The 26,205-nt window shown below is 40.9% G+C and overlaps 1 protein-coding gene across 2 annotated transcripts in view; it reads left to right on the top strand.

The window, feature by feature from the left end:
* The window catches only part of XYLT1 (xylosyltransferase 1), a 218,439-nt gene that overhangs the window by 106,795 nt on the left and 85,439 nt on the right, over positions 1-26,205 (top strand). For both annotated transcript variants that reach the window (XM_075436455.1, XM_075436456.1), the window contains exon 2: positions 4,992-5,523. In XM_075436455.1, coding sequence (XP_075292570.1) covers positions 4,992-5,523 — 532 coding nt within the window. The remainder of the gene's footprint in view (positions 1-4,991; positions 5,524-26,205) is intronic.

Genomic DNA, 26,205 nt, shown 5'->3' on the forward strand with positions numbered 1-26,205 from the left:
AACAGCAAACCTGCTGATGTACATCCCATGCTGTGGTCACAATGAGGAACACCTGGTTTCAAGATCAGCTTTCTCTGGGATGACTTTGTCCTGACTTGGATGTCTTAGACATCCATGGCAAATAAAGTCTGCACTTAATCCAGCACCGTAAAAATTAAACATTGCAAAGCAAGTATAGCCTATCCTTCTGTAGCCAGCTGAAAACCAGATGTGCTGCTTTTGTTCGTACCCCTGAACTTCACAAATGAACACAATTTATTGTCAGCAGGTGCTGCTGTTTTAAGCTCAGAATGCTGAGCTTCATTTCCCCTGCATTGCAAACATGTACGTTTTGCTATCATGTATGGATTCTGTCTTGAAATCATTACACCATAAAAATCACGCTTGACTTTGATGAAGGATATTGTGAGAGAGAAATGCAGATTAAAGGTGGGTGGAGATTTCTGGTTTTGTGGCATTTAACACTTGCAACAACAGGTGTGGGATCGCATAAGGCTGGAATTAGACTGTTCAACTGTGGTATATGTTACATGTCCTTATTTTTCAATGTATATCTATAGCTCTTGGTTGGTGCAGTTGTTCTACAGACTGTGCTTTATTTTTAGTCCTTGCTGCTTCCAAAGAGACATCACTGCAGATACCAGGTGTCCTCCGTGAGGGTAAGGTTTTGTGGTGTTTGCTGTCCCAGTGGCCAGGGAAGAGTTACAGCTGAGCTTAGTTTTGCATCTGCCTTTGAAGCATTTAAAATCCATTTGTCTTTTCAAATTCCAGCATGTAGACTTGGAAGAGCATTTCCCAGAGGGGGACAAAGCACTTGAAGGAGGAAAACAGTTTAAAGAGGTGAACTGTACACAAGTAAATCTGCTGTTTATTTTGCTTTTTTCTCCTGAGGTTTCATCACAGCTTTCTATCCCTCTCTGTGTGCATAGTGCATTAGCCGGGTGGGAACGCTTGCTTAAACACCCAGAGCTACAGCCTCAGCGGGTCCCAGGGGAGCTGCGCAGCTTAACTGCTCGTGGATGCAGGGGTGGTGACATGGAGAGCGAAGATCCCGAGCAAAACACCACATAAGTATCATGTCAGATGCTGTTTGAAACAGGAACCGGCCCAAACCTCATCCTTTGAGGCTTTGTCAAGCTACAGAGAGATTTGGATAGGGCAGGAGGGCAGAGCGTGGGCAGGGCTATGCACTCCTCAGGGCACGGGAGGGTGTGTGCCTGTCGCTCTGGTTCAGGCCAACGTCTCATTTGTGGGTAATAAGAATTACTGTGAAAAACCAGCAACAGTGAACATGTCCCCTCCCTTCCTTTCCCCTTTATCAACATGCCATTTGCTGTACAGATTAGGATTTTTTTTTTTTTTTAGCTTAAGGAGAAAAATCATTTAGCAAGAGTCAGACTGCGAGAGGCAATGTTGCACGGCAGCGCCTTTAGAGATGTTGGAAGGAGTTTAATAAAGAAGACAGTTCCCTCCACCCACCCCCCCACCCAATCCCCCCATCATTGCAGCTAGGTATATTGGGCTCTAAGTTGCAGCATGGTGGAATGCTCCAGTTAACAGATAAAAAGTACTTTGAACGGTATTGACAATGAAAACTACCTACAAGGGATGCTTTGCATTACTGTGGAGTGGCGTCCCTGTAGCTCTCAGCACACTGCTGCTGTTGAAACCCAACAAATAAAGTTCGCATTTGCTCTTTCATAGTTTCCTATGTATTTCACATAATTAACCTGCTGAGCTTTAAGGACTACTTACAAAGAATAGCTCAGCTGTGTTTGGGGTATAAAATTTATATTCATGAAATTAATAGCATCTTGGATGCCTCTTGTATTAAACTGTATCAAAACAGTTGAAAGAGACAAGGGAAAGCCCTGGGTGACCTGCTTGGTTATAGATTGCACCATCAACACAGATTTACCTCAACCGTTTTGCATCTCATTTAGTTATTCTCGTTTATACCTCCAGGTATCTGCAACTCCAGATAGCTCTATGTGTTTCTGCCTACATTGGAGGGCTGGTACAATGTCCTTCTGTTAAAAAGGGGAACAGTATGTATGTGGTAAAGGGTGATGGCTGTGTGTTTGTTATGATTCTTTGTGGTCAGTGTAATCTAAATTAGGCATATAGCTGTGTGTATATGTCTATACATAGCCATATATATACATATATACACACGCATACAGGTATATATGCACAAGAGTGCAGGGCATCTTGCATTTAATTATTTGATGAGGAAAAAAGATGAATTCTGACACCAGCTTAGACAAGATATGACAGCACAACAATTAAAGTTTCTGAGCTATTTCACATATACAAATCCAAGATCCAAGTGCATTAAAATAAAGTAAGTCAAAATATACAAGTGGCGTAACTAAGCTGAGGTTTTGGAGTTCGCTGAACAGTAAAGGGAACATGACAACTGTCAAACATCTGAAGTCTCAGAGCAGCGGCACCACAGTGGAGATGTTTTGGGTATGATGTTAATAAGCTTTACATTTGTCTTGCTCTATTTGCAGGTTGCTGCTGGGTTTGGAGGGCTCTTTTTCTTTGAAGATGCATTGGAGATGTAGGCTAAGTGAAGGGAGCTGGGCTATGCAAATAATTGTGGTTTGAGTTTTTTTGTTTGGTTTGGTCATTCATAGGAATGAAGGCTGTCTTGACACTATTTTTTGTTGGTTTTGTTTTCTGTTTCGTGTCCAAAGAAGAGCAATAAAGCTGGTGAAGGGTCTAGAGCACAAGTCTGATGAAGGATGGCTCAGGGAACTGGATAAGGAGGCTGAGGGGAGACCTTATCTCTCTCTACAACTACCTGAAAGGAGGTTGTAGCGAGGTGGATGTCAGTATCTTCTCCCACATAATGAGTGACAGGACAAGAGGGAATGGCCTCAAGTTGCACCCGGGGAGGTTTAGTTTGGATATTAGGAAAAATTTCTTCACCGAAAGGGTTGTCAAGCATTGGAACAGGTTGCCCAGGGAAGTGGTGGAGTTACCATCCCTGGAGGTATTAAAAAGAGTTGTAGATGTGGCACTTAAGGACATGATTTAGTGGCGGACTTGGTAGTGTTAGGTTTACGGTTGGACTCGATGATCTTAAGGGTGTTTCTCAACCTAAATGATTCTATGATTCTATAAATAATGCTATTATTTTTTCTCCTTAAAAAAAAAGAAAAAATAATTTTGTGCATGCCCTTAAAAATTAGAAAGATAATTTTTTTTTAAAGATACGTTCTCTCCAAACTAGAAATATTTTCTTGCAAAAACATTTGGGTTTTGGTTTGTGGTTTGGGTTGGGGGGGAGGTGTTGTTTGTTGGTTTTGTTTTGTTTTGTTTTTTTAAAAAAAAAAAAGGTCTCTGCATTCCTCTATGTCTGATAGCTAAAGCTACTTGCGAGCTGGAAATATTCGTGGTGAGAGAGTCACTTCACTCACAGAACCACATCTTCTAATGAATAAACTATTCAAACATTTCTCATTGCTGAGCTGCACAGGTCAAAGTGATACTGAGATACTGACTTCCCGTGTGGCCCTGGATAAGTCATTATCTCCCTCTCCTTTCTCTGCAGAACCTGACTGTTAAATAGTTCCTAGCAGAAGAGATGTGCGAAACAATTAGCTAATACTGGTAAAATGTTTTGAATACAAAATGTTGTTCATAGGTGCTAAGAGTGGCTCCCATCAGTCATCGTTAGTGGACGCTGTCATTTACCAGCCTCTGATTTTTGGTGGTTAAGTCTTTTACAAGTGGAAAGAAAACAAGACAGTCTCAAAAAGGCTATCAATATTTATACTCCTGTCTTCAGATGTTTTAATAATCCCCATTGATTTAATTTGCTACTGATCACTTTAATAAATGGAGATATTTCCTGTTCCACAGGTCTAAAATTTGTGTCCCCCACTAGCCTGAGGACTAGTTTCTGCGGTTGGAGCAAAGGTAGCTCAACCTTGTCCATGCCTGGCTATCAGACGGGTTCCCATTTGATAGTAATATACACGTAAAAGTGCCCCTTGGTTTTGTTCTAGTCTGTCATGTATTTTCTAGGGCAGATTTCCATGTTCTCTGTTGTCTCTAGGATCCCTGGGATAATCCTTTTTCTTTGGTGTTGTACACTTGCTCTGCTGCTGATAGGCTAGAATGAGATCTCATGATAGTAGGTGGAGGCGGGGCTGAAATCATGAAGCAAAGCATTATTCTGCATCAGACAAATATTTTACATGGTCTATTCCTTTTCCTCTGTATGATATATTTTAAATGTTGCAATGTTATGGTCTGTGTATTTACCAAAGCATTCCTAGTGTGGAGAAGAGGAACATGGTGGTGAAGAGCTTATATGTGAGCCCGGCTCTGACCCTCCCTGTGAGCCTGAGCATCTGCAGCTGCTCACCCTCTCACACAGGGCTTGTTGCTGCCACAGCTGCAACACATGCCGGGGGAAAAACACTGCTGCAATGTTTTATTATGTAGAAACTCAAAAAAACCCCAAAACTAGGCAGGGTTTCGTTTGTAGCAAAGTTACTTCACTGAAGGAAAGCTCAGGCTATGAAGTCACGCGGTGCTTTCTGCAGGGGAATGGGACAGTTCCTGGGATACCAAGCTGCGGTCATTAACACAAGGAGTGAAGGAAAATGTTGAAGGACCTGCTCTTGCTGCCTGGAAACCTGTGTCGGTTTTGGCATTGATTTTTAATGGTGTCAGGGTGAAGTCTCTGGTTAATAATTGCTCATAAACCTGTGTGAAACTTCCCTGCTCCATCAGAGGTGGGGGTTGAACTCTGGTTTGGCGATGAAGGGGGTGCAAGAGACGGTTGCCTGCACTGACTTGGGCAGCTCAGAGGCCTCTCTCAGCTCCGTCTTTCTGTTATGAACCATAACATGGGGATTTTTTGCAGTATGTTTGATTGTAAATGATTTATGTTTTCATGTAACAAATGCTTGTAATGCATGGGATGTGACTATTCTTAGTAAGATGAGTATAATTTTTCTCCCCATTTATAGGATGGCTATTTTTCCCACCGACCGAAAGAGAAAATGCGAACAGACAGCAATAATGAAAATTCAGTCCCCAAGGACTTTGAAAATATTGATAACAGTAACTTTGCTCCCAGGACTCAGAGGCAAAAACACCAGTCTGAGCTGGTGAAAAAACCCCTTAGCAAGCAAAAGGAGCACTTGAGAAAGAAACTGGAAGAGGAGAAGATGAAGGAGAACTTGCTGCTGGGGAAGAACTCCAATGAGGAGGTGCAATTCAGTGATCACCCTGGAAAAAACAGCACCAGCAGCAACAACAACAATTTGAAGGACATTCACAGGTCTCCCAGACAGCATAATTTTAAAAAAAGTGGAAACAGCTCCCCTGAACTGAGATACGACCAACCACCAAAGTGTGAGGTAGCGGGCAAAGAGGCAATCTCAGCCATGTCCCGGTCTAAATCTAAGCAGTGTCGGCAGGAGATCGCAGAGGTGTATTGTCAGCACAAGCATGGAAAGCTGATGCCGGAGAAGGTGACGCGTTTCTGTACACTGGAGGGTAAGTTGGTAGGTGGTGAAGGAGAAATAACACAGTATCTCAGGGAAAGGCATCTATATAATTGAAATGGCCTTCTGATGACAAAAAAAATGGCTTTATTGCAGGAATATGTAACGTACTTAGTCTGTGAAAACAAGGGAGGTTTTGAGGATGTTTTAAACAGGGAGTTATATGAATGTCACAAGATCCTTAGTAGATTCGTGTAGAATTTCTTGTCACTTTACTTCAGATTTACCCCAGATCTTTATTACACTGTGGGATCTAGGTATTCAGCTGCTACTCTCGTTTCTTCTAGTTCTTAATCTACAGACACAGAGAAGCATAGTCAAAGTCTTGTTATTCTGTACAGGAGCTGCATGCATTTTGGGGGTCAGGGAACAGCCATGGTAAATTTTGGTGCCTTACACTGACTGATAAGTGAATAGCACTGCTGTTATGGCCATATGGCCATTTTTCTGGCACAGTGGAGTTCTAGCCGATAAACAGGACTGCTAGGTATTTTGATAACCCAGATAATTATCAGAAGTATAATTAAAAAAAACTCCGAAAGCATGGGAAAAAATCCAATTTTGTGTCTCACTTCTATTTTTAATGTTCTTCAATCAGCACAAGTAATTTCTAAAATCACTGTTGTAGAGAGTCTACCTCTGCTACCCTAAACCAAGCTTTGATTTGTTGCGTTTGGTTTCTCATGCAGTCAGATACATGAGGTATCTCTCAGCTTGCTGTTGGCTTGCATGTGTGAGCTGACCTTTTCCTACTTTTCCACAGCAGTGCTTCATGTGCCACTGTTCATTTAGCTGTAAGCTTCCCATGCAGTAAAGCGCACTTTTTAAAAAAAAAAAAAAGCATTGATCAGTTGATCAAAGTAGATATTGATCAAGAAACAGCATTATCTGCAGCAGCACTTGTTTATACAGCAGTCCAAAGTCCCCACCCTCTAACTGGCACTTCAGCCCATGTATTTAAGGACATGCCGATGTCGTTGTCCGAGCTGAAAGTGCAGAGGGACTGTTACAAACAAGAGAATAGGTGTTGAGGTCTTGCTTTGAGATGGTGCAGTAAACATGGTGAGCCATGGGGATTAGGGGATGTTTATCTTCTTTCATTAGAAATATTTAGTTAAATCCCCTAATCCCCACGGTTTACCTGTTTATTGCATCATCGCAAAGCAGTGGTTACTATTGGATGGTTTCAGTGTGGTGGGGAGGAGGATTCATGTAGCTGTTTCCTAAATTAGGAGGCTAAACTCCCTGTACAGACAGTGGAAGAAAGGAGGTGCCCCAGAAGATGTTTCCAAACAAGAACATCTCTCTGTACTAGGAAGCTTAGGCTTTTAATTTAGATGATGCATATTGCCAGGATGAATGGTATGAGCACTCCATTTCCCACCCAGTGCATCTATGAATGTTTGGTTTGGTTTGGTTTTTACCCTGTCTCTTTTGGTGTTTTGTCTCCCTATCTCATCATGATAATAATCAAAACTGTTAAGCTGGCTGGGCAAATATTGGAGATAAAGAATTAATGGAGCAGGCAGAAGACTTGGTGTTTAATGGGAAGCAGGGAGAGGGACAGCAAAGGCAGCACAAGTTGAAGGGAAGGTAAAAGAGCAGTAGAGAGGTAAGAATTGAGCAAAACTAGACATCAGTGATGGGCTGAGCATCAGTGAGTACCCCTGAGGTCCAATTGGGGTGCCACTGGTGAAATCCACTGTGATAAACATATCCTTGGTATCCTTCTGTCCTCTTCTCTCATGAAAGAAGAGTCAGCTCTGGTCTCTGAGAAAGCTCATGCAGGTCAGCACCTAGCAGACAGTGTCCTACACTTTTTGGGATCAAGGACATATCTTAGTAATGTCATTAATGCTGTATGCCTTGTGTAGGGTAAATGTATCACATATACAGATATGCAAGCAATATACTGGAAAGAACTGGAAAATGTATTGTCATTAGTGTGGGTGCATACTGTAGCTGTGTGCAATTTTGCACACACCTATGATTCCATCCCCTGCCTGGTAATCTGTCTCCCAGGGACGCAGGGTGACTTTCCAGAAGTTTTTAATAACTACCACTCTTAAAAAGAGTCTTCTCAAGAAATATTTCTTGCTTTTTTAAATACAGAATTTATCTCCTATGCCTTGCAATCAGGATAATAGCGTGGTCTTAAAGCCAAGAACAGTGCCACTTTTTACACCTGAAGCCTTTCAGCGCATTTGTACACTGCACATTGTTATAAGAGCTTCCTTTGTAACAAGACATAGTAAAAGCTCCAGGAAAACTGGGAGCTAAAAACATGACTAGAGAAATGGAGAAGTTGTCCAAATACAGTTTTATTGTAAAATACGCATGAATTTAGTAACAACTCATGAGGTATGGATATATACTACATTAAAAAATTAAGTGTAAAAAGGCTGGCTACAATTTTTAGTTCTGCAGTGCTAGAGTTTCGTTTAGATCTTTATTTTGGACAGTGATGTTTGTTTAAAAAGAAAAAGTGGGGGATGTCTTAACTTAGCCAGACAGATCCTTGTGGAAAATGTTGACTTTTCTTTGCCTCAAGGTTATTTTCTCCTGCCCGTGCTGATAGCTGAAGTTAACCACTTCAACAGCCAGATTTCCTTGGCAAAAAATCTGGACATATTGTGTTACATACAGGGTTGCTCTAGAGCAGATTTGGGAGCTTTGCTGTGGGGAAGTGATAAAGCAGCAGTATATTGAATGGGACATGAGTTGTTCATGCAGGAGACACCAGTGCGCAAGCAGACTGGGACATCAGACCTGCATAGGAGATCCAGACTTTGAAGTCACTTCTCAAATATGTGAATGCAAGGCTATCAAGACAGACATGTAGGAACCCCAAAAATGAAGGTGCCCAGTGCCTACCAGAAGACCTTATGTGTAGATAACTTGGTAGGTTCCTGAAATTTTATAGCCATGTTATAAGTACATTGCCTGAGTTTAACTGTGTTGTGGTCACAGATCTCTCCTCCCCACTGCAGAACATAAATACTGCTGTTATTCACTCGCAGACTGGCTCCATCCTTCATCAGAGGTGTCTTCACCAACTCCAGAGGTCCTTTAAAGGAGTTGAACTTGGTTAGGAGAAGTTTGCGAAGCACTGGCCATGAGCTTTTGGAGATGTACGACACCTCATTGTTAGGACTGCTGGTAGGGGGAGGTCCGGGTAGAGGTCTTGCCACCTTATGCATCAAAAGAGCTATATGCTGTTGGTCCGCAAAAGTCAGACATCCGGTGACTGAGTCTATGTATTCAGCATGTAAATGCTATTCCCTTCAGTTTGGTTTGAAACAAGTTTTCCTGTCTGTTTCCAGCAGAGCTGTGAAGTATAAATATTTATGCGTTGGAGCAACACATTCATCCATTATCCCAACATATAAATGTGTTCCCAGTGCTATGGCTTCCATTGAGATGTCATCCAGCATTTAATCCCCTTGGATCTCGTCTCAGCTGATCAAAACCATGAAGTTGCGAAGTGTAGCTATCGATCATGGACATGACTCCATCCAGCTGGATTGTCATAAATGTTAAGTCATACATTCACTTGAGTGCTTATCAATGGGAACAGGATCTTACAAGCTGTTTCTTTTTTCCTTTGAAGTATTTTATTGTTTCCAAAGGCAACAGGCAAAAGAAGTCAAATATAACTTATCTTCAGTGCACAAAAGAGAGAATTGTTAAAACCAAAAGAGAGCATCATGTTTATTACATGTTTGACATGCAGGCCTTATTTCCATGAGAACAAGAGGACACAGGCTGCAGTCCCTCTACGGACACTGCAGAGGGAACATTGCTGAAGTAGCAAAATTGGACACAGCAACTTTACTGGTTACCTGACTTGCAGAGCGCATGAGCTGGCATTTCCCAGCAAGTCAGTCCTGAAAACAGAGCGTAAAAGCATTGGTGTCAAAGGCTTTAGGTGTGGTCTTATCCACAGTCATGGCTGAGACCAGGGCAACAGGCAGCTTGCAAATCACCCTTCACTCAGAAGGGAGTGTTTGGAGTTTGTAGAAGTGTGTTTTGAAGGGAAATGCAGTCACTGAAGGTAAGAGGGGGAAAAGTTGGTTCAGCTCGAGTTTAGATGAGGAAAGGGCAAATGCAGTCCTTTGTAGGTTGGGGAGAAGACACAGGGAGGCATCCTTTTGGGGAGTTTGTTTCTTCTGAGGAGATGTGATATGGAGATCAGCAACCTGTGGGCAGCATGGCGAATTGTTTCCTTGCTGGAGCTATCTCCAGCCTGGTCCTATACAGGCCAGACTAGAGACACCGATTCCCCTGGTGTGCCAGACTCGCTTCTACTCACCAAAGCTGCTGGTGGACCTGGGCCAGCCACCTCCCTTCCTTGTCCGTCATCATACATGGCCCTCCTTTTGTGCAGATGTACTGGGAAGAAGCAGAAGATTCATTGCTAATTCTTGGCTTTAAAATAAGCTTCACTCTGTACCTAGATAAATTCCTCTTTGACAAAGCACAAGTCACCTGATCTGTGTCACATTTCCATCAGCAGAATCCCTTATTACCATGGACAGGAGTACAGTTTCGGATGGCCACTGTGACCCTGACTGCTGAGATAATGGCGTGGATTGTTGGGGAGCAATGCAATTACAGTTACATAACTCCACATTTCCACATATATATTGAAGTTGTGTCTTCTACTTGCAGTCTTCCTTCTGCAATGAAAAAAAGCCCAGCTTTTGACCCGCTGGCAGGCTTCAGTCCCCGAACTCTCTGATTTTCACTCCCACGTGGATCGTGGTTGTTTGTAGCTCTGAATCCCTTGCCCTGGAAGTTCGCTGAATATGTGGCACAGTTCCTCCTTAGTCATTGGCACCACGTCTGTGAGTCATTGCAGGCATGGTGCCAAGTGGTATCTGCATAGGTCCTCCTCTGGGCCAGCTTCACCAGGCTGCCATGTCCCTGGGGAGACTCAGGCCTAATTGTTATCATTAATTACTCAACTGGGTTTATGCTTGACCCAGATCTGTGGCCCTGCATAGACTAGAAGTATGTAACTTTTTTTTTTTTGGGGGGGGGGTGTTCTAAAATGTAGTTCTGGCAGAAGTCCCTAGGAAAGCAGAGGGCCTCAAGTGGGCCTGATTTATTTCCCCTTGGCTCTTGTGTTGTCTTTTCTTAGTTTATAAATCAGACAGGTTTTCTGCTACCTTCATCCCTGTGGGGTAAACCCAACTCATAAATAAAGTAGAAAAATAATGAAGCTACCCTCATTCCACATCATTCGTCAGCACTGAAAGAGTTCTTTGCAGATTAGACTGCTTTCTCCCTGGTTGCTTATGATAATGCTGCTCTGGCACATTGAAGCAAGAAATTTCAGTTTCTTACAGGCTGCTGAGAAGAAAATTTTCCGTTTCATTTTAGAAAACACAGACTTCTTCTGGTTTTCAAACTGAGAGAAAAGGGCTCTAGAGCTCTGTTTTCTGAATAATACACAGAGGTAATAGCAGTCTGCATGTCTATAATGTTTATATCTGACTACTTCAAATCACTCAACAGAAAGAGATGTGATTTGCAGGAAGGCAGAGGATAAGCCACTAAGGTGCCAAGTACTTAAGAGGTGGAGCGGATTTCTCTAAGACATGGAAATGAGAGCATCCTCTGTATAATTTTAAAAGAATGGGAACTGGAACTAAGTGAATACAGAATTTCATCCGCTCAGCATGCATGTGTATGCGCATACTGACATATAAGCATATGGCTCTGTTTAGCTTTCACATTTTTGGCAATGCATATTCGGACTCACTGGGTTTGATCTAAAGCTTATTGAACCCAAAATTTGTCTTTTTCTCCTGGTTTCAGGATTCCCAATGACATTGGCTGCTGCTGCTTTTCTGTGCATTTAATCTGTTAGTGTGACAAAATGACTGTGCTGAGCTATACATGGTTTAAGGAGCATGTAAGAGCCACTGCATGTGCAGCCCAGACAGCATTTTAATTTGCTGCACCACAGATGACTCTGGTTGCAATAAATTTACTGTGAGTAGACTAATTGCAAAATAACCCTAATTAAGTAGTTATCAGTGAACAACATCCTGTGGAACAAAGCTGCTTACAATTAATAGCATTTAAGCCATACACTGGTATTGTGCACAACACTAAGATGTAATTACACCGTGTACAGAGATTGTGTTCTGTTCTGGAAGCCATGTTTCCTTCACCTCTTTCATTATAAAGGGCCGTTTCAAGATTCAATACTTGCATTTTAGGCTAAATGAGTTTATGAAATAAGTGGTGTGTCTCTTCTCTCCCCTTACATGTGTAAAGCAGAACCAACACTAATAAAAGAAGTGAAACTGTGGCACTGTAAGGAGGAAAATGAGATCTCAGGAAGAATGTATGTTGCCAGTGATTCTCAGATTAGCGTTTATTATGGCCTCTTGTGCAAGTTTGAATAGTTAAAACTAGAATGTAAGTAATGAAAAGATACTTCATTATTTTGGCTGAAGGTGGACCTTACCTCATTGTATGGATAGGGAGTGGAGTATATCATTTATGTGATGAAAATGCATGTAAATGCTAGGACCCACAGTGCACATTAGCCCCTGTCACCAGAATGGATGTGCAGGCAGGCATGCCACCATAGGGCTACCTGCGTTGCTGTTGGGTGACCACTCTGATCATCTGAAGGTCACCGAGTGATGTGGCAGCCTTGATGTAAGAGCTGTCAAAACACTTCCCCCTGCTCACAGCTGAGTTTTTCCCTGGGCAGAGGGCCAAAAGGATGAATTGTCCTCAAAAACTGGATCTGGCTAGCAGGTCAGAAACTGGATAAGTTTCTTTGCAGAAGGAAGATCTGCGTACATCTTGTAAGGGAGCTGGAATTGCTGGAAATGTCCTTGTTGCATCCCAAAACAGGATGACATTGTTTTGACACATCCCTGCATATTTGGGGACAGCTGCAGTGTAGAGGACAGGAGTGGTGTTTCTCACAGAATCACAGAATGGTAGAGGTTGGAAGGGACCTCTGTGGGTCATCTAGTCCAACCCCCCTGCCGAAGCAGGGTCGCCTACAGCAGGCTGCATAGGACCTTGTCCAGGCGGGTCTTGAATATCTCCAGAGAAGGAGACTCCACCACCTCCCTGGGCAGCCTGTTCCAGTGCTCCATCACTCTCAGAGGGAAAAAGTTCTTCCTCATGTTCAGACGGAACTTCCTGTGCCTCAGTTTGTGCCCATTGCCCTTTGTCCTGTCACTGGGCACCACTGAAAAGAGTCTGGCCCCATTCTCGGGGATGGGTGAGCTTGTGGCATTGCAGAGCTGAGAGATTCTTCTCCCAAAAATAAGGCCATTATGAGCACAGGCTGGCTCTGTCAGCACTGTCTTGCATAGTTTCAGCTTTGGTTTTAGAAGAAATTCAGTGTGGGAAAATCTGTGTTGGGTGTCTATGCCAATTAATCCTTTCATTTAAATACAGACAATTCCTGTCTAGATCATCTGCAAGTTTAGAAGTGGGAGAACAAAATCAGACTGATCTTCCTGTGTTTTTTCCATGTGATGCTACTGTCTGGTGAAGTTTTTCTACGCTAGGCCTGTCTGCTCAGCTGTGAATCTGGTGGCTGCAGAGTTGGTTCCTGACCAGCAAGGGCAGCAGACTTGCAGAAAAACATCTCGACAAATGGCATCTTAAGGAAATGCTGAGAGCAATGCATGACATGAGGAATGGAGGGCAGAAGGGCTGGAAAATTTATGATCAACAGCCCTAGTTCTCACCAAGCCTCGGTTTTGGAAAATGATATCATTTTATGGAGCATTAAAGGGAGAGTTTGGGCAAGCGTGGGAGAGGATAATGGCTAAGTATGTCCTCGCTGCAGACCTCCTGGGAAGGGAGCATGAGGGTAGCAGAAGCTCAGTGAATATTTTGATAAAGATTACTGTGTATGTGCAGAGTTGAAAGAAAAGTACTTAAGTGATCACTAATGCTTCCCAGTCATCCTGAAACGTGTGGACAGTGTGTCTGAGGGGATAGGCAAATACAACTATGGCTAGAGAAAGTTGTTGGTACAATGGTATGAGCTGGTAGGGTTGGGGGGCAAGGAGGAGGGGGAGGAACAAAACCCAAGCTCCCTGTATAGCAGGAAAACTTGAGCCATACTGGCAGTTGTGGGGCTTTTTAGATAAAATAGTTGTTGGACCTGTGGAGTGGACTCATTACAGTGATTGTGGTAGACAGACCTTTAAGAGTAAAAGCGACATCTGATTCTCTTATTTTATTCAATGCTAAGCAAGCAGCTGTGTGGTGTAAATGCACAGTAGTACTGAACTGGAGTTAAGGTTGCACAAGCAGCCTCAATGTTATATTCTTTCCTAAACTGACTTTGCAAACATAAAAAAGTCTGTGTTAGAGTGTCATTTTTATGTACTCATTGTAAGCAGGCAACAGCAACTTTCAGATTTGCTTTTTGGTTTAGGCCTAAAATGTCCCGAAGGACACAGGGAGATTGCTGGGGCTGACTCACTAGAAATTTGGCTCTGCCTTTCTAACCATTGCACGTCTCTGAGTACAATTACTTAGCGAGTAGTCTGTTTTCACAGGAATCCACAGCTGAAAAACTATTATATGGAGAATGGGGAAGTGCTATGTCCCAGAAATCTCACGCTAGCTGTGGCTCAAAGCTGCCACAGTTTGGTTTTAAGTCAGTGTCACTGACTGTACTACTTATTTTAAAATATGTGGGGGGAAAAGTCGTGACGTTTAATTTCCTCCTCCTGAGCTGGGGCAAAGATTTTTCCTGTTTTGTGGCTTCTTGAAACAGATGCCTTAACTGTTTACAGAGTTTACTACAGGATTAAGTATATAGCTAAAGGGAATGCACCCCTTTTCAGGCAGGTTTTTGGAAGGGTACGTTTATTTAATGTATTTCAGGAGTTGCTGGTCTTTATGGGACCAGTGGCTGTTTTGCATCGTCTTTCCTTGGAAATGAGAAAGAGTTGTTTAAGGGATCTACTCTGAATCAAAATGCCAACAGCCTAGGCGTGAAGCAGTCTTACACGACTTCAATGCCATTTTAAGACTCCAAACCATTATTTAGCTGTTTCTGTTGCAAATATTTCTTATTCAGAAGGTAATTTTGAAACATCAGTCTTTTTTGTCCCTGGGTAATCGTGACTTCTACAGAAAAAGTGAATGACAAGAATATGTAGCTGAGCAACCTTGGAAAAGATTTTGAAATTGCTCAATGTATATTTAATCTTCCAAATAAATACTCGTCTTTGAAAATTTGAGAGTGCGTTAGAAGTGAATAGCCCTGATTCCCTGTTCTCATTATTTTAATATCCATGATATGTCACTGATTTATCATCTAGCTGTGTCAGAGAAGTTATTCCTGATTGGCACCTTTGTAAGAAAGAAAAAGAGTACTCCCAACTTCCAGTATCTACGGCTGTCACCATCAGGCTTAGTTAAATGCACGTTAAACTCTGATGTGTTCTATTGACAGTTTTACTACAAAATAAGATACTGGTTTTAAAGTCCTGGCCCTACTGAAACGTCCATGGCAGAAGTCCATCATTTCCCTTCTCTAGTTTTCTCATCAGCCTTCAGGGAAGCCAAAGAATTTTTGAGTTGTTTCTCCTGGAGCTTGCTGAAGCTGGGTCATCACTACCATTGCTTGTGGGCAGTGCTTACTTGTCGGTCTTCTTCCATCGGGTATCACTGTAAGAATTGTGGGAGATTTAAGCCAAAAAACAGAATTATACTGCAGGAAAATAATTATCTAGTAACTCAAACTCTGTGGTTTATTGAAAGTAATTTGAATAGTGATTGTATGTGCTATCAAATTGTGAAATTCATGGGGTTTGTTCTGCAGCACTGAATCACTTGTTCCCTCTTAAAACAGAATTTCTTCGTGTTGCTGTCCTCATGATAGAATGATCTTCTATGGGCAGTGCTGCCAGGACAGTATTCGCCGTACTCCAGTGGCTGCTTTGCCCTGCCACACCACCTTCTGTTATGGTGCTACAACTTTTCTGGGCATTAAAAGTTTTGAAGAAAAGCCCTTCCACCTCCTAACGATGTGCTTTGTCTAGACTGAGGAGAGTGGGTGCATTTAGGTTGTCGGTGGTACATACTAAGCTTGTTGGTAAGCATATAAGGGCTTGATCCAGACTTGGGTTTAAGTTTTCTGTTCATCGTTACTGCATATACACGCTGCCTGTGTTTTTCAGGGACCATGTTGTTCTCCACAGGCAGTGAAAGCCAGTGAAAACTTCAACTTTACACATTTTTATTAACAGCAGTATGGATGCTGCCTTTGAGTTATGCCAGGAGTTTAGGAAAAAAAGCCTGTGTCCCTATGAATAAAAAAACTTAGACACTGATCTTCTTACCTTGCCTGATTCCCTGAGGAATCACTAGCATGGCAAATGAAAATCCTTGTAGGAGGACACCCTTCTGACCTCTGTCATGCCAATGGTTTGGAGGCCACCTTTGTGAGTTTGAACAGGAGATCTTCAGGATACCGTAAAGATATCACTTCAGCTTTGCATGGATCAGCTGGAAGAACCTCATGTACAAAGCTCATCTCCCACTTTCTTGCTAATTCCTCCAACTTGCATTTGCTTAATTTAATGACCAGTTGCCCTTGAGGCATGATAGTCTATTACAGTTGTAGGTCTTGTCAGGGAGCACCACGAAAAAAAGGTATATGTCAAAAGGATCTTTTTCTCATTGGAAACCGCACTATGTAACTGAAGTTCAAGGCAGCCCCCCATGTAACTAGAATAACATTGCTTGTATCATTGGTGCAAGAGGATTGCTTCTCTTTTGTGGAGACTTTCTTGCCCAAACTAACAGTGAAGTGTTTTGCTGAAATCTTGATTCATTTGTATAACTGATTAAAAGTTGCAAGAGAAACACCTCACTGGTGAGAATGCACCTTTGTTTGTGACCAGCTGTAAATAGCAGCTTAAGCAGTCTCACTGCTTACTCACCTGTGATTTTAAGTGGAAATGAAGATTTCCACCCAGCCAAAGGATATTACCATGTAGTGGAATATTTTAAACCGTGCTACTTTTAGGCTGAAAGCATCTGTGTATGTTGTGTGTTACTGTGCTTCATCATATTGTTGAGCTTAACAGTAGCATGACTAAATAGAACCATAAATTTTCATGTTCTCCGTCTATTTGTGGGCTGTGATTCATTCTGGGCAATTTACTGAATAGTAGGGAGGAAAAGGGAGTTTCAAAAGAGGATTTTTCTGCAGTATATGTTTTATACTTTCTCTTTTGCATGGGACCTAGGTGTAGGTGTTCTGAAAGATTTTCACTAGTATATCTGTAAGTCTGTGAACAGGTTTGAGGGTATATCCCAAAGTCATTCTCTCTGTCTAAGAAACAGTCACATTCTTCGGTCACTTATTCAGAGGCATTGTAAGGAATATCCTGCCTTACAGAAGGGAAAGCTGGACAGGAGAATCCAGCCTGGCTCCGTTGCCCACCTTGCCAGAAGAAGCCCATGGCTAATGAGAGGTGTGGCTGAGATGAATTGTGAATACAGATACTGAGATTATTTGTGAATAAGACTTCTACATAACACACTGGCTTTGCCAAACCACAGCAGAGTGAGGGTACGTGGAGCTGATGTGTTTTTGTAAATAATCCTACTGTTTTCTGCCAGGAGGTGAAGACAAACCCAAGCTTCTCATGAAGTATTAAAAGCAAAGTAGGCTAGAGGTTTAAATGATCTGTATTGCACTAGCTTGATGGCCTCATTTAAGTGGTGTCCTATTTCAGTAACTGTATTTAGTAACCTTTGTCAGTGCACCCTAAAATATTTCTGTGCACTTCTATCTCCATAATTTTAAGATCACCAACGAGAAATAGGACGGTTGTGTTCCTACAGGAGCAAGCAAAGATCAAGAAGTGAAAAGAGGTATTTAAGGCTGGGGATTCTTGTCTTACCAGTCAATGGAAGTGTATGGTCCAAAACAAAGCAAGTCTATCCAGTAGTTTGGGAATAAGAATAGTTTTATGGCATTCTGATTCTGAAAATGTTCTATCAGCAAATGCATCAAAAAGAAATGGGAAAATCACTTCAGGCTCCCGAGGAATACTGCGAGGAGGCTTCAGACATCTCTGGCATTCTTCACCTAGTTAGCAAAAAGGAAATCTATTCAAAATGGTCAGCTTCTGGATCTCTTAATGAGAAATCCCATTAGATTCAGCTCCGTCATTTACAATGAAAAGGCTGCAGTTAACATGCAAGTTCATATGTTTTCATTTCTTTTGATCATTTATAGCCATTTGTAGGTATAATTTGCCAGACATGCAGACAGGATCATCTTTGTGTTTTTCTTGGTGTTTACTTTCTATTACTGCAGACTACAAAAATTTAGGAAAGAAATAGGAGTGGTATTAGAGAGCCCCAGTGCAAGCTTGAAATGGCTCAGAGAGTTATACTGGAATCCATCCAATCAGAAGTCTTATTTAGAAGAAGAAGGAAAAACAAAAATTCTCTTGTTGGCCATAAAATGAAAGAATATTTTTCAAAGTCTATTTATTATATTACCACCTGGGGTTGTGATTACTCAGAGAAGTCATTAGAGAGCTCCCAACAAAAGAGTGACCGCAAGAGTATGCTCCATTACGCCATATCATAAACGAACAATATATGCTCCCACTAGAAATAAGCCTAGACTACCATTGCGGAAACTTGGGTTTCATTCGTTGATGTGTCACAGGCTTGTTGGGACAGCTCAGACAGCTCATGCCATGTACAGACCAAGAATAACAGGTAATTGATTAACTCCACTGGAAATATATGCAGAGGATAAATGGTGTATGGTGGTGGTGGTGTCAGTTTGGTATTTAAGTGGATTTTAAATCCTGTTTATTAAATGACTTGGAAATAATTTTGTTACAGAATAATAACAACTTTTTCTGAGTCCCCTAAAGGAGTCTGCTGGACAAAGGTATCTTTAAGGAGGAAAATGGTAACCAGGTTTCTCTGAAGTCACTTAAATTAAGTGCTAAAATCTATAGTTCTATCCCTGAAAAACCTTGGTGTTTTGCTGGAGGTATGAGGGCAGGCAAGACAGCATTCTAGCTGTAGGTCCAGCATTACTTACTGCATCTTCAACAAGTTTATTAACACATCACTGGCAGCAGTTCTCCAGCTTTGCACCATAGTAGTGCGCAAATGTGAAATCAGAGGAAAGATCTTCTGCAGTGTTTCCCCTCCATTTTTATCTGTTCGTCTCGGCAGCTTTGACTTGGTACAGGAACTTTTTTGTGATGCCTACTGGCTTGTGACTACTATAAGAGGTGTCAGTTGTGCAGTGTATCAATTGATTGCTTCTGTATCAGAGACCTGGGAAAAGCATGGTAGCAACTTTCTTTCTTGATCTGGTAACTATTAGCATGTCTGAGATTTCTTGCACCAAAACAAATCCATTCCCCTTGTTTCAGGATGGCTAGGAAAGGACCTGTGTTTTTAATTATTATACATTTCAAAGACTGCTCAGTGCTGTATTAGTTTCCACAGTAAATTTCCTAAGGTAAAGTGACAAAACAGTAATTTTTCATTATGAATCAGTTATCCATGGAAGATTGGATTTAGGTCAGAATTTATTATCCTATGGAATTGAAGCCAATATTTAGCATAATGTCAGCTATCTTGATATTAGAGGATTTTAATGGCTATGCAATTTTATTCAATGATGAAGTTATTTCAGTTGTGTAGTGTATATCTAGGCAATTTGATGTACAGAGCCTTGAGATGAAAATTGGATAAACATGGAAAATGGTGATTGATTGGTGGAAGGTTGCAATAATGTCTACCTTGATATACCTTTTATTGTTAAATTATTTATCTAATGCAATCTCCTACACTTTTAGGAGTCTTTAAGTTGGCATTAAATCGATGTTTAAATCTTCACAGTCAGAAAGGCCTCATAACTCAAACTGACAAATATCTTCTAACATATCAGGACGAATAATGATCCATCTTAACTTCTGAAAGTATGAACAATATTATTCTTTCTATTTGCTATGAATCCCTGTAGAAGGACTGAGCCATGAACCAGAAGAATTAAGATTAGGAGACAGAAAGAAATATTAGAAAGAAAAAGCATAGTAGTAGTTTGTCTGGGGAACTGAGAGCAAATTCTGTTTGTTTTGAAAGAAGAGTAAAAACTTTGATCAGGACTGAGCAAAGTAGGGTGAGCTGACATTCACATGTTGGCTGTCCTCGGAGGGCGAACACAAAGAAGGGTGGCTCATTCCTGGAGGCAAAGAGAAGAGTCACAATTAATTTGTCTGCCAAGACATGTTGAGCATCTGCTCCATATAACTAAGCCTACCTTTAACTGGTTTGTGCCCAGGGTATAGAAGGGACATGGTGGATCAGTGGAATAGAAACATGGGGCCTTAGAAGAGGTGGAATCAAAACCACAGAATGGCTTTTGGATTTGTGCCTCAGAGCTAGGGGATAAGAATGATTCCATGCAAATGGCCATCTAAACAGCTCAGGTATTGTGAACCCTTGTTGCACTTTTGCTCTGCCCTGCATGTCCTCTGGCATATGTTCTCTTGCCTAGAATTTGCCTAAATACAGATTAGTAATTCTGTATTGTATTTCCCAGAAAACAATACAGTTACTTTTGGTTTTTCTTCTCGTCTACCAAGTGTTACATGGCAAGGGCCTGGATTATTTATCTAGAAGGCAGATAATGGGATTAGTAAGCACAGTTGAAGCTGCCCTTTTGCTGTCTGTGTACCAATTTAAACACTAGAAAGAAATATTGAGCACGGTCAATAGGCAAAAAAACAAAATCCTTATTCAGATGGTAACTAAACCTAGTGAAGGGTGAATGGAAAGTGCAAGTTCCTTTCTGCCTTAAAGGCAGTGATTTTATTGAACGTTGATGCTAGAATTTTCTTTCAATAGCAGAAGGCTTTTTATTTTTTGAGTTGGAGATGGAAAAAATTGTCCTATGGATAAATAGGTTCTCCAGATGAGTTTTCATCTTCAAGCATTACATACTTATTTCAACGTATATCTAAAACTATCCAGCTGCAATAGCACAAAGATGCCCTAAATAAACCTTCAGAACTTTCTGAGCTTGTCCGTAATTCAAGCAGAACGTGAAACCTTGCGTCATCCCTGAATAATACGTTTCAAAGCTGATGAAACACATTTCATCATTTGCATAAATCTTAAGTAGAGATAAATGTGATTTGACAATTTGCTTTTCATTATCTTAGTTGAGAACTGAAAATAATAATTGTTAGCTGGCCTAAATTGGCGTAACTTCATTTGGATGAAGCAGTGAATCTAACGGACCCTGCAGCATTTCTAGAAGGCCATCATCTTCCTTTTGAACAGCACTTGCCTGCTCTGAGGCAAAATGCAGAAAATCCTACGTTTCTTCAGATTAATTGGATTAAACTAGACTGGAAATTGTGTAATACTACACAGTAGGCATTCAGCATCCCTAAAACTTCAAGCTTCAAAGAGCAGTTTCCCCAGCATTTCAGGCTCCCTACCTGGGCTTGTTTATTGCTTTGAACATGCTGACATAGTTTTATGATTCATAATCATCCATAAAGAAATTCAACTGTTATTTATAATGCTTTGTTGGGAAGCCTTAGAAGTTATTAATTAATAATGCATCAGTAAAGCAACAAAAAGGCAGGTAAATATGCAGTTAGAGGTATTGGCTGGGTCTCTGCTGCCTTCAAAATTGTATTTACGTCTCTTTTCCCCAGGGTTAGCTTGTCAGTGTACATTGACTCTGGGTTCTTATCTTCATACTGCATGTACTTTATTTAGAAAATACTGACTGATGCATGAGTATGTCCATAATGAAAAGTAAATAAAAATGTGTGTTAGCATGATGATGTGGGTTAGGAGGTATAAACTGAGTCTTAACATGATTTCAGTGCCAGAAACCTGTCAGGGACTTGTGCGAAGAAAACACAAAAACACTCAGTAGTATCTTTGAAATGCAGAAGATTTAAGGCTAAGTATGAGAAGGAAAAAAAAAAAAATTTGAACTGCTGTTATATATTGCTAAAGAGAATTAGCAATTGAAGTGTGTACTTTAACTAATGAGGTTTATAGACAACAGTGTCGCCACTTCATTACAATGCTGGTGAGGATCAACACAGTGAAAGTCTGTGCAAACCTGGTGTAAGTGGGGTTAGAATTTGGCCAGCTGAATGCTGCTGCTTCGCAAGAGGAAGGGTGAACTATTTGGACATTTCCTATGCCCACTGCTGGCTCAGAGTTGAGCTCTGTTTAGCAATATTTTGTTCACATTTTTCTTTCATGCTGATTACATTTGCAATGCGTCCTATTTTTGTGTGGTAGTTGGTAATCTGGAAAATTTGCTTGGTGTGCAAGATTTAGTATTAGTTCCTGCTGTCATGCTGACAAGGAATTAGCTTTTTGGACTCTATCACATGTTCTCAGCAGGCACATATGTAATTAAAATGAGCACACGTTGGGTTTCATATTAACACTCAAATCACCTTTGGCAAAAGGTCTCTGTGTTCTGTTGGAATTATACCCGAGGGCAACGTAATCATAGTGTCAGGAGTAATTGTTATTTTAAAATACTTCTTCATTTAACATAATATTAACCCTTTCCATACTAGTTGACTTTTGGATTTGGAGAGTGATTTTGTTCTAATAAGAGTTGCCAGCAAACAGGCATTCTATTTCAAATGTTGTCTTCAGCTCTATGAAAGTTGCCCTATTGAATGCTAAGCACTTGTCATCATAAGACATTGAATTAGTTTACATAAAGAGTCATTCCAGAAATTAGAAGAGTTTTTACAGTAAAGGAAAGATGGTACTTACTCTGACACCAGGTTCAGGGTGGTAAGCAAACTGTTTTTTCTTTTTACTCTACCTATTCTAAAATAATATCCTGAAGTATTCTAAAATATTTTCTTCTGAGGAAAGTTCTTGAAGTGCTACCTTAGGGGTATATCTTCTCTGGGTTTCTTCTTTTAACATGGAACTTTGGTGGGAGTGTTAAAAACTTTTTTCAGTTGACGATAAGCAGTACCAGTAAATTGAATGTAAACATAAAAAGGGAAGGGATTGTTTAACATGAATGAACTAGAATAGTTAAATAGTTACCTGGCTTTGATAGGAAGTATAATGCTTTCTTCTTAACCTTAAGAATTAGTAGCAGTGTTTTCAATAAACAGTTGTTTTGTGCAGTCCTTGGGTAGGCAGTGCGATCTGCACACTCCAGTTTGTTTTATAGACAAGGAGACTGGCACTGGATGTTTTGAAGTAAATGCATGTTGGTGTCTGGACGACGCTCCTAGTCTCATGGTTTAATTTTAGGTAGTCCTGCAAGGAGCAGGGGATTGGACTTGGTGATCCTTAAGGGTCCCCTCCAACTCAAGATATTCTCTGATTCTATAATGTGAAAAAAAGATATTTTTTTTTTTCCTGACTCTAGAAATAAATACTCACACTGATCAGATAGGAAGACAATTCAACTACATGTTATAAAGCAAGGCTACGGCAACCAGCTGAGTTGTAAAAGGAGGCATGGGCAGAATCCGCTAAGGAATCATGACTCTGCATGAGGAAAAAAGAAGTTATATACTGCTGAAAACTCTCCTAAACATCCTCAGCAGGCTACTTTGGCCCGTATTTTTTACAGTATTAATCAGATCTATAGTCTTCCAGTACTTCAAGTCAGTGTGGCAGGACCCAGGTGATCAGATTGGTAGGGAGCGGTTTTCTGGAGGGAGGTGTCACAGAGGCACAAGGAGAAGGATCCTCAAATATGACTCCATTTTAGTGGGGGCCAGGTGATGGGTTCTGCCCTGTCAGTCTCGCAGAAGAAAGGGAGAAAGTGAGTGGTGTGTGTGGATAAACAGTTTGCCTTCTAGCAATACTGTCTTGGGAACTAATATGAAGAGATTTTTCATCATTCTTTCAATGTCAAAATAAAGATATTGGAAAAGAAGTTCTATTTGGAGGAAATTGCAGCTCAGTTATATTTGATTCTTTTTACTAAAATGGGGGATTGTTAAGGAAACTCAAAGTTAATCTGCATTTATATAGATCAAGAATTGTTCAGAGCAGAACATGAGCAAACTGAGCGGAATTTGGCTCAGACATGCTAATTCTCTTTTTGATACTAATTTTACACTGTCGATTCTCCATTGATTTCAGATGGATGACTCCTGCATAGCACGAGATGCACTGAAATGAATTCAGCACACAAACTGGAAAGTGTTATGTTGCTACTAGTCATTAACTAACTCCTTGCCTTAAAAAGTAGTATCCATCCTTAGCTACAATTGAAAATAATCTTTGGGTGTTTTTAGCTTTTAAGCTATGAGAAGGATGAATTCCTGATAGTCCACAACTGTGCACAAGTGTTTGCAACAGCAGCTACAATAGTACTTGGAGACCTTGCTATAACTGGAGACAGTGATGACTGGTGAACTGGTGTTGTGATTTGATACTTTTCTGTACTTGAGAGGTGCCAGCATTAGGATCCTTACTGATCCTACCCTCACAGACAGTGAAGTAGGTAACTATTTTTGCAACAAACCTGTTGGGGCTTTTTCCCTGTCTCTCTTTCCCCCTCCACCTCCTCATCCTCCTCTTCCTGAGGATACTCAAAGTGTTAGTTATGAAAAGAACTGACTTAACCTACCCTACATGTTGATTTAATTGCCGTCACTGAGGTGCTTGGTGTCTGAGGGTTGCAGAGCACTTGCTCTTCAGTCCAAGAGTCTGCAGTTAATGGCAAGCTTTAATCTACTGACAGCCAGGGAGTCTTTCGGTTGTTACTGCTATGCTCTGCCAATATTTCTTATTTTCCCTGGTCTGTTTTTTAAATAAACATGTCATTTTACAATCTGTGAGATGTTTCTTGTGTTTCACACTTTTTCATCTCTTAAATTAGTTTTACTTAGCAGTTTTGCTGCCAGTTGTTGATTTTTATGACCTACTGTACCATAAAAGCCAAATTGTGAATGAATTTGTCTAGTTTGAGGCTCCATCCTTTTAGAGAAGGAGGAGCTGAATTGCATCTGAATGCAAGCTTATTTGTTTTTTAGGCCTCCCCTTGTGATAGGAGTGGTCAAATAGCTTGTGTATGAGTGAACAGGTGGCAGGAAAAAAAAAACAATTATATTGGAAGCCAGTGCTACTGAATTACATCTAGAACTTCAAAGCACTTTTTAGCATTCACTTTACCTAATTAAAATGCATGACTACTTGGACATGTGCCCTGTCTCATAGTAAGCTGCACTGTCAAGTTATTCCTAGAGATCCACGCTAATAGATCATGCTCACTTCTGCCAAAACCCCCGAATTCAGTGGTGTTGGGATAAGCTGTGCACAGGCAGAGCCTCCATGAAGCCAAGGTCCTGCTAAAACACTGCCAGCATACGGGCGGCAGCTTTGGAAGGGCAGGATCAGTCCCAACTGCAGGAAGTGGGAAGAGCCTGGTGCCAAATTCAGTGCCTCTGACCGCTAACATGAAGTGGAGAGTTGCAGAATGGGAAGACAAACTGAGGAGCAGAGCTAAAATAATTTTAGAAACAATATCCATTATTATTTTTGTCCGTAAAAGGTCAGCATTAGATTTTTTTATTTTAAACATTGCACAGATATTCATCTTTTGCGGTATAGAGTGAATTCTTCTGCAAGTTACTGTTTAAGCAGCTCCTTGACATCCAGTGGCATCATAGCCTAGTTAAATTCTGAGAGAAATTTATAACTCTGGTTTATAAATCATGGTATTCTTGCAAGAATGTATTTCACGTACAAATTCTCCCTGGATGATTTTAACAGCAACCAGTAACTTAGTCAATAAAATGATGTTTTCTGCGCATTGTTTTTTTTAACAACAGAACTGGAATGTCTAGTGAAATACAGAAAAATCACTTTATTTTGCTTTTGTTGAACATTTTCCTTTGCCAGCAATTTGATTTTCGTTTGTTTTCCTCTAGTGGTATGTTAACGGGATCTTTTTATACTGTGATGGAGTAATAGAGTTAAAGTCCTCTGGTTTTGCAACAATACTACGCTGTTTCTTTCTGTTCTTTGCCCATAAATTTATGTGTGAATATACATCCATGTGAAAACCAATCTAAATAATCTTCATGAGATGTTTAAAAAAATCAAGCTCAGTTAAGAGGGAACAGTAGTAATTTGTTCCTTGCTTGCAAAAAAATTGTACTAGGAATTGTTTTACCCATTGGTTCCAAGGGATGAGCATTGAAAGGCCAGTGCCCATATCCACCTGCTGAGTCTGTAGTCCGCTTATTCTTGTTAGTGATGTTTCTTGGTAACTGCTATTCAGGTGTGAAATGGGGCGTTAAAATTACATCTGCAGTTTCTCATGCGTGTTTAATTGTATGTGTTTATGAATGAAAGAGATTTTAGTATCTAAAATCTGTCTTCTGTGTGCTGAGCTTTTGAAACTGCTGGGAATGCTCACCCTGACTAATGTGCGAGGGCATGTCTGCTGCTAATGCAGCTTGCAGGGCTGGAGTCGGCCTGTTTGAGGGCAGGGTTTGGGTTTGGTTGCAGCAGAGGGCAGAGAGCGGGCTGGAGAGCGGAGAAGGCATTTAGCAGCTATCTTGTAAATGGATGTTTCGCTTGTACAGAACTGATCACAATGAAGCATGGAATTCAAGATATAATTTTCAAGGCACCCTAATTG

This window comes from Opisthocomus hoazin, chromosome 15 (genome assembly GCF_030867145.1).
Source record: "Opisthocomus hoazin isolate bOpiHoa1 chromosome 15, bOpiHoa1.hap1, whole genome shotgun sequence".
NCBI classification, from domain to species: domain Eukaryota; kingdom Metazoa; phylum Chordata; class Aves; order Opisthocomiformes; family Opisthocomidae; genus Opisthocomus; species Opisthocomus hoazin.